Raw genomic sequence first — 9942 nt, forward strand, 5'->3', positions numbered from 1 at the left:
AATTAACACACTATTTGAGGAGGTGGGTTTAATTGATATATGGAGAGATCTGCACCCCAATCAGAGAGATTATACACATTACTCTGCTCCCCATTCACTATACACAAGAATAGATTATTTCTTAATATTTGGAAAAGACAAAGATAAAATACAAACTTGTAACATTGGAACAATTGACCTAAGCGATCATGCACCTATACACCTCTCAATAGATCTAAACCTACAAGCAAAAATCAATAATTGGAAACTAAACTCTAGCCTGCTTCATGACCCTCATTTTAAAGAAGAGATTAAAAAAGAGATTTGTTTCTACCTGGATATGAATGACAAAGGGGATGTATCTCCTCCTATTTTATGGGATGCACTCAAAGCAGTCTTGAGAGGCAAAATCATATCAATATCGTCATACAAAAAGAAGATGAGAAACAAGAAATTAGAAGAATTACAAGATAAAAGAATTAGAGAATACACATAAAAAGAAAGCTGCGCAATATATATTGGACGAAATCAGAAAAACGAGAAATGAAATTAATAATATAACAACACTGGAAATTAAGAAAAATCTAATATTCCTTAAACAAAGATATTATGAAGGAGGGTCAAAGTCATTGAAAGTTTTGGCTTGGAAGCTGAAAAAGAAAACAGCACAAAACATGATTCATAAAATTAAAGACCCAATGACGAAAGTAATAAAAACTAAACTAAATGAAATTCAAGGAGCCTTTGAGACATTTTATAAGACTTTGTACACTGAAAAAACAGGATGCACCATAGCCGAAATAGATACTTTTCTAAATTCTCTCGAATTACCAATGCTAAATGAAGAACAGAATAAAATAATGATTGAGGATATAACAGAAACAGAATTAAAAATGGCAATCAGCAAACTGAAATTAAGTAAGTCACCCGGATCAGATGGCTATACAGCAGAATGGTATAAGGAGATGAAAGAGGAGCTAATACCAGTGATGCTTCCCACTTTAAACTGGGTATTAAAGAAAGCACAAATACCACCCAGCTGGAGGGAAGCTATAATATCTGCCATTCCGAAAGAAAATAAAGATAATTTAGAATGTGGATCATACAGACCTATATCCGTTCTTAATATAGACTATAGGCTGTTTACTTCTATTATAGCTAGGCGACTGGAAAGATTTTTACTCAAACTAATACGTGATGATCAGACTGGTTTTATCCGAGAGCGTCAAACACAAGATAATTTACGAAGGACATTACAAATAATTAACCATATCCAAAAAAACAAAACAGCCGCGATGGTAATTAGTATTGATGCGGAAAAGGCTTCGACTCGGTAAGTTGGAGTTTCCTCTACCGAGTCCTATACAGGTTTGGCCTGCATGAAACAATAATTAAAACAATACAAGCATTATATAATAAACCTACTGCTAGAGTCAAAATAAATGGTGGCTTGTCAAATAGTTTTACTTTAGAGAGAGGCACAAGGCAAGGCTGTACATGCTCGCCATTATTATTTGCATTATACCTAGAACCATTTAATCAATATATAAGACAAAACAAAGAAATAATAGGTATTAATATTCAGGGAAAAGAGCATAAATTGGCCTGCTACGCAGACGATATTTTGATCTTCTTGAGTCAACCAACAAACTGCCTACCCAAATTAATGCATTCATTTGATTACTTTGGTCGCCTATCAGGATACAAAATTAATATAAACAAAACACAAGTACTCACATATAATTACAACCCAGTAGATGAAATTAAGAATAAATATCATCTAGCATGGCAAACGGAACATTTTAAATATCTGGGGGTTATCATTCCAAAGGATCTTACAGTACTATATCAACACAACTATATACCGATAGAAAAAAAAATTAAAGAGGATATTTCAAGATGGAATCTAATTCCAAGTTTAAGTTTTAGCTCAAGAATAGACTCGATTAAAATTAATATTTTACCCAAGTTATTATATCTATTCCAAACTCTCCCAATAGAAATAGGTCAAAAACACTTCAATGAATGGGATAAAATTCTCTCCAGATACATATGGCAAGGTAAAAGACCTCGAATTAGATTTAAAACCCTGCAATTGCCAAAAGCAAAAGGAGGATGGAGCCTTCCCTCCCTTAGAGACTATTACTGGGCAGCACAATTAAGATATATTATATGTTGGTGTAACCCTTCGTATGATGCTCAGTGGAAAAACATTGAAGAGGGTCTAACTCCTATTCCAATACAAGCCCTGATGGCTGACAGCAACTTACAAGATTTCATTAGAAGTATGGAAAATCCATGGATCAGGTTAATCTTAAAAATATGGAAAACAGTGATAACTGAATATAAATTAGAAAAAGATATCGTGATTCTTAAGTGGTGTGCATATGACACACAATTTGCACCAAACAAATTAGATAGCAGATTTAAAGAGTGGGCGAATAAAGGCATAACGGCTATATGTACGATTATAAAGGATAATACACTACTTAGTTTTGAAAGAATTAAAGAGAAATATGCTCTAGAGACACAAGACTTCTATCGTTACTTACAGCTGAGACACTTTGTTAATGAAAAAATAAAAAATTTAGCAGAAAAAAGTAATCAGTTATTGAATGTATTCATAAGGGCTTATGATTCACACAAACATAGAGGTATAATCTCAGATCTATATAAAGGGCTTGTTAACATGAAAACACATTCCACTTTATATATAAAAACAAAATGGGAAATAGAGGGAGGATTGGATCTGACAGATGAAGAGTGGATAAGAGTCTGGGAATATCAATGGAAGTGTAGTAGTTCACAGAGCTGGAAAGAATTTGGCTGGAAAAGCTTGATTAGATGTTTCATAACACCACATCAAAAGTCCCACTATAGAGATAACTCCCCAGTTTGCTGGAGAAAATGTGGTAATACAAATGCAAATCATTGTCATCTCTTCTGGAATTGTTCAGTTATCGAAAATTACTGGAAGGAAATACATAAGGAAACACAAGAAATTATCGGGAGCCACTTATCCTTTGAATGTAAATCTTTATTTTTTGGACTTATACCAGAAGGATGGCCAAAGAGAGACAAATATTTATTTAATATCCTGCTAATAGCAGCCAAAAAAGCCATCACAAGAAAATGGCTTTCATCGGAAAGCCAATGCTGAGCATGTGGATGGACATTACAGTGGACATATATAAGATGGAGAGACTTACTGCAGAGGTGAACTATAAGAAGGACTTGTTTGTTACGCGGTGGAAGAAATGGATGGAATACATCATTCCACGCAGACCGGACTTTGATACTTTTATTTTTAAATAGAAGATTAGATATAGTAAACGTAATAACTGCAATTCACTCCCTACTTGTTTATGTTCTTTTTGTTTGTTTCATTGTTAAAAAAAGGGACATTCAGATTAACATAATGTTGATGACATTTAAAATGAATATATTTGTCAACATTGTTATAGAATGTCAATAAAAAGTGAATTAAAAAAAAAAAAAAAAAAAGTTCAGTCGAGTTAAGTCACCAATTAAAACCTGAACACATCTGACTGGATCATTAATACATTTTAATCTGTAGGATTTATTCTTTCTTCAGGTTGGATAACTGCAGTTTATCACAGATCAGCTGTTCTTCTGTGGCCTCAGCTCTGAAGTCCAATCCTTCACATCTAATAAAACTGGATCTGAGTAGAAACAACCTCCAGGATTCATCAGTGAAGGAGCTGTGTGATTTCCTGCAGAGTCCACATTGTAAACTACAGGATCTGAGGTCAGTTCACTGTTACTGTTCTAGAGTTTATATGTTTTACTAACGACAGAGCCTCATCAGAGATGAGAACAAATATATGAAGGAACTTGTTAAAATAAAAAGAAAAAAAAACAACTGCTTTTCATAAGACATATCAAAATGAAATCCAAAATACCTGTATTGGATTTTCTTTAAAAAAAATAAAGTAATGAAAAATTGAACATAAATGTACATGTTGAAATGACCATAAACATAAACAGTGTGTGTGTTTATGGATGCACTGACAGACACTGAAAATGGAATTGTCTGAAATATAATGATGTCCATTTGATCAGAATCCACTCCATCAGTACAATAGAGTCATGACAGATTCATCAGTATCTAAACACAAAGAATTGACAGAAACTGAAGAACACCAAGAACAGGAAGACACTGTTGTTCAAATGTTCACCAACTGTATTCAGACAACAGTTCAACATGGAGGAAGAGTTTACTTTGTGTTGACAACAAAGAAAGAATCAACACATGATCAAATACTGCATCTGTTCAAATAGACAAGATGATCATCAAGTGGAAATTGTGGAATCTGAAGTGAATCTAAAGCTGTAAAAGTGCTTTTTTAAACATGTGATTGACCAAAGATCAAATCCGACAGAAACTGTAAAGAGTGTAAAACAGCATGAGCCAAAATGACGGAGGTGAAAGTTCCAAACTATGTCCAAACTACAAGTAAGTCTGGAGTGTTCACCTTTATGTGTGTAGAACGTCTGAAGGTTGTAGGATGAAAATCCCACAAGTCCAGTCATTGTTCAGGTCCAGAAAGTGAGGAGTCCAGTCATATGAGTGTGATGATCTGTCCCACATGAAAAGATGAGCCATTAATGACAAAGCTCCCAAATGAACAACAACACAGATGAGAGTTGTGAACTGAAACTACAGATGTATAGGTGGAAAGACTCCAAAGAAAAGCAGTCCTAGTTTCAGTGTTTGTTCACTCCAACTAATATGACATCAGAGAGAAAGTGAATATTCAGCTCAAACATTTCCATCAGTGACAGTGGTGGAATAATGATGTGCATTTACTGCAGGACAGTACTTCAGCTCCAATGGCAAAGCTTTAGACTTTTGGTGATGTCACATTGTAAACTACAGGATCTGGGGTCAGTTCAGTGTTAGTTTGATAGAGTTCTGTTTTAGGAGCAGCTGAACCTCATTTATGAACAAACAGAACTGACATCCATTCTGTTGTTTTACAGTTCCAAGAACAGTCGTGTGAACCCTTTGAAATGTTGTCGTTTTCTGCATGAATTGCTCATAAAATCTGATCTAATCTCCATGTCAGTCACAAGTCCAGACAAATACAATGTGTTTAAGCTAATAGCACACAAACACTACTAATATTTCATGTGTTTATTGAGCACAACTCTTCAACAGTCCCAGTGAATGTAATGATTGAAGCTCCTTTTGCACCATTAACCTTAAACCAGTGTTTTTGGAGCTGCTGATCTGACCTGCACAATGTCCAGGGACATTTGGGATCATTCTTTGTGACACAAGTGCATCAGCTCAGCTCTATTCTGAGCATGTCTGCTGTGAATGGCTCTGGTGAGTTCAGTCCACAGCGTCTCTATTGGATTCAGCTCTGGGCTCTGACTGGCTCTTTCCAAAAGGTGGTTTTTCTGTTTCTGAAGCCACTCTAGTCACTTTACTTCTATGTTTACATGTTGACAAACTCAGGATTCCATTTTGTCCTCCATGATTGGAGCTGCCGTGGCCTGGATTGGCTGGAGAGTCGACTGGTGACCGAAGGGTCGCAGGTTCAATTCCCTGGACTGCCAGAGAGTTGTTGGCTGATGTGCCCTTGAGCAAGGCACTTAACCCCCCATTTACTCTGTGTGTGTGTCTGATATGGTGAGTCCACTGCTCCTAGCATACAGTACAGTGTGTGTGATGCATGATCTAGTGATGAGTTAAAGGTGTGACCAACTACTACTGACAAAAGAAAGATTCTATTCTATTCTTTTCTTTATTTTATTTTATTTTTATCGAAGCATAAGAGACATAACATTTTACAGTCACATCAATCTGCCACACATTCTTCAGTGTTCACATTCAAGAAGAACATTCTCCATCAAAAAAAAAAAAAGGTTCAGTGAGGCTAATACTTTTCTGATTGTCTCTGTCCCATTGTCTTAGAGATTGGAAATTATTATTATTATTTTTTTTTTTTCTCCCCAAACATCCAGAGAGAGAACAGCATGGACATATCTAGCTTTGTATAACATTCAGTAGAAAAGAAAGATTACGAGTGATATTTATACAGACTGAAAAAAAAAGTACATATTAAATCGAATAGTCTCCTTTTATATCATCATAGTAACATTTGGCATGTATTGTTTCACATAATTTTTCCATTTTTCCCCATGTTTGATGAATATTTCTAATTTCAAATGAACGGTGAAGGTGATTTTTTCCATTTTGTAAATGTCCCATGTTATTTGGACCCATGGCTGAACAGTTGGCTCATCTTGTACCATCCATTTTTTTTGTTATTACGTCTATTCTATTCTATTCTATTCTATTCTGCGATGTCATGTGGTCCAGGTCCTGATGCAGATCAGCTCCAGATCATGATGCTCCTCCTCCATACTTCACCATGTGCTGCTGCCACAGAATTCTGTGTTGATCACCAAATCCACCTCAGACTCAACACATGCAGTAGGCCAGGGAGGGTTTGATCCGTCAGACGGAGCCAAATCAGAAGAGAATCCTCTGTGCAGATGTGCGTCCACAGCTCTGCTGAGTGAGAACAGTGTCCTCAGCAACTGACTAACATTGAGTTTCACATTATTCTGGTCAGATCTGAAAAATCTATGAAACGAGGAAGCGAGTGATTATGTACATTCACTGAGTGAATATTATGAAAATAAAATAGATATTTCTCACTAGAAATGGAACCAAATGCATGTTTATGCAGAAACTCACTCCAAATATTGATCTTTTTTCACTAAACATGAGAGAAATGTCCGCCATGTTTTTTGTTCTCATCCTGAATCTTGAAAGTTACGTCACTCAGACACAGGCCAATGGAAAAGAATAGGATAAAAAAACATAAACATTTTACAGTTTTCAGGCTCTAACTGTGAGACAGATACACGATATAGCCAAAAGTCTTGTCTCCTCCATCCCAATCCTCAGACTCAGCTGTTCCAGTCCCTTCCATGTCCACAGGTGTATTAAATCCAGCCCTAGGCATGCAGACTGCTTTTACAAACATTTGGGACAGAATGGGTCTCTCTCAGGAGCTCAGTGAATTCCAGCGTGGAACTGTGATAGGATGCCACCTGTGACACAAATCCAGTGGTGAACTTTCCTGGCTCCTAAATATTCCACAGTCAGCTGTCAGCTGGATTATAAGAAAGTGGAAGTGTTTGGGAACGACGGCAACTCAGCCACGCAGTGGTAGGCCACGGAAACTGACGGAGCGGGGTCAGCGGATGCTGAGGCGCAGAGTGTGAAGAGGTGGACGACTTTCTGCAGAGTCAATGGTACAGACCTCCAAACTTCATGTGTCCTTCAGATTAGCTCCAGAACAGTGCGCACAGAGCTTCATGGAATGGGTTTCCATGGCAACAGCTGCATCCAAGCCATACATCGCCAAGTGCAATGCAAAGCGGTGGATGCAGTGGTGTAAAGCACGCCGCCACTGGACTGTAGAGCAGGGGAGGAGCCTTCTCTGGACTGACCAATCGCACTTCTCCATCTGGTGATCTGGTGGACGGGTCTGGGTTCGGCGGTCTCCAGGAGAACGATACTTGTGGGAGCGCATTGTGCCGAGTGTAAAGTTTGGTGGAGGGGGGGTTATGGTGTGGGGTTGTTTTTCAGGAGCTGGGCTGGGCCCCTTAGTTCCAGTGAAAGGAACTGGGAATGCTTCAGCAGAACAAGACATTTTGGACAATTCCACGCTCCCAACTTTGTGGGAACAGTTTGGAGCCGGCCCCTTCCTCTTCCAACATGACTGTGCACCAGTGCACAAAGCAAGGTCCATTTGGACATGGAGGACAGAGTCTGGTGTGGATGAACTGGACTGGCCTGCACACAGTCCTGACCTCAACCCCATAGAACACCTTTGGATGAATTAGAGCGCAGACTGAGAGCCAGGCCTTCTGTCCAACATCAGTGTGGGACCTCACAAATGCGCTTCTGGAAGAATGGTCCAAAATTCCCATGAACACACTCCTAAACCTTGTGGACAGCCTTCCCAGAAGAGTTGAAGCTGTTAGAGCTGCAAAGGGTGGAGCCACGTCAGACTGAACCCATAGACTAGGAATGGGATGGACCTGACATTCATATGGGAGTCAAAGCAGGAGAGGGAATACTGTTGGATATAGAGTGTAGGTTTTGTTCTGTGGACAAACGTAGCTGTTTCCCATTTGGATCTGAGACTGGGATGGTGTGGATGATGTTGTAGTTTGTGTCCAACCTAGTGCTGTGTGTTCTTCCAAACAGTTCCAGTTCCATCAGTCTGAACATGTTTCCATTCATGTTGTAAAGTGTTCCAGTGCTCTTTGCTCACTTCTCCACATGCACTGATGCTTGTTGTAAAAGTGCATCTTCCTCTGTGCTGTCATGCACTGGACATGAGTCTGTTCTATCTCTGCTGTGGAATAGACTCCTGAACACAGATGTGATGGTCTTCCAGTGAGTCCTTCAGCCTTCAGCTGTTCCTCTCTGCTTCTGTTTTGTCTGTTTCCACTCATGCTTGTGTCTTTGCAGTCAGCTTGGCTGGGCGTTCACTTTTAGAATTCAATCCTGTCCATTTGTGGACAGTTTGTCCAACTTGGACTGGTGAGTCCTTCAAGTCTTTGAGGTTCTCCTCAATCAGGAAATGATTGAACAGCAGCATGTGGAAACATGTCCAGTGCTTCTCCAGGTTTGTGCTTTGTCCTTTTGGATCTTGTATTTGTGCAGAAAAGGCAGGAAGTGGAAGAGGAAACCAGGCAGAAGAGGGAGCCCCCTTCACTCACATGCAAATCAGCAACTCTGGATTGAAGCTCTTCTCAGATCTGTGTTGTGAAATCTGATTGACATGAGCAGATGCTTCTTGTGAACATCCAACTGCAGAGCTTTGAGTGTTTTTAGGAGTCCTGAGATGCAGATCACATTTTATGAGCAATTCATGCAGAAAACTTTGAGGGTTCAGAGTTTTTCTAACCACTGTATAGTCGACACCATTTAATGTTGGATTTTTCTGTCAGCTACAAAAATTACAGTCAGTAAAAACTGTTTGGTTGAAATGAATGTTGAATATTTCACATTCATGTTGAAAACCTAAATATATTTGGCTGAAATATTCATTAATTTAAATCTCCATCATTTCTTCTTTATTCAGGTTGTATGAATGCAGTTTGTCCAAAATCAGCTGTTCTTATCTGGCGGCAGCTCTGAAGTCCAATCCCTCACATCTGATAAAACTCGACATACGTAAGAACAACCTGGAGTATTCAGATGTTAAAGAACTGGAGGACCTTGTTCAGAGTCCACACTGTAAACTGGAGAAACTGTAAGTAATGTCAGTTTGTTCTGGTTTGGTGAACACCTCCATGATTAGAAGTCTGTTTGATTATTTTTAGTGATTCCTCTGTGGTTTGAATAAATTCAGAAATGTCTCCGTAAACATTTCTTTCTGATCTGTTTGTATTTTCTTCTTTCTTCAGATGGAGGTGGTGATCTGTGGAACAGTCACTGTGATCAGGACTGTGTGAGGATCAGCTGAGTCCAGATGATCAACAGATGTGAAAGCAGCAGCACATCCTCACTTCTTCTCCTCCACTCCTCACTTCATCTCCTCCACTCCTCACTTTTTCTCCTCCACTCCTCAGTTCTTCTCCTCCCTTCTTCTCCTCCACTCCTCAGTTCTTCTCCTCCCTTCTTCTCCTCCACTCCTCACTTCTTCTCCACTCCTCACTTCATCTCCTCCACTCCTCACTTTTTCTCCTCCACTCCTCAGTTCTTCTCCTCCCTTCTTCTCCTCCACTCCTCAGTTCTTCTCCTCCCTTCTTCTCCTCCACTCCTCAGTTCTTCTCCTCCACTTCTCACTTCTTCTCCTCCCTTCTTCTCCTCCACTCCTCAGTTCTTCTCCTCCCTTCTTCTCCTCCACTCCTCAGTTCTTCTCCTCCCTTCTTCTCCTCCACTCCTCACTTCTTCTCCTCCAC

At 39.1% G+C, this 9942-nt stretch overlaps 1 protein-coding gene across 1 annotated transcript in view; it reads left to right on the plus strand.

Moving 5' to 3' along the window:
• The window catches only part of LOC115415733 (NLR family CARD domain-containing protein 3-like), a 28203-nt gene extending 18537 nt beyond the window's left edge, over positions 1–9666 (plus strand). The window contains exons 9-10 of the mRNA XM_030129375.1: positions 9120–9290; positions 9445–9666. Of these exons, the coding sequence (XP_029985235.1) occupies positions 9120–9290; positions 9445–9457 (184 nt within the window). The 3' untranslated portion in view covers positions 9458–9666. The remainder of the gene's footprint in view (positions 1–9119; positions 9291–9444) is intronic.
• Positions 9667–9942: the final 276 nt, after the last annotated feature.

Source organism: Sphaeramia orbicularis, unplaced genomic scaffold (assembly GCF_902148855.1).
Source record: "Sphaeramia orbicularis unplaced genomic scaffold, fSphaOr1.1, whole genome shotgun sequence".
Classification (NCBI taxonomy): Eukaryota; Metazoa; Chordata; class Actinopteri; order Kurtiformes; family Apogonidae; genus Sphaeramia; species Sphaeramia orbicularis.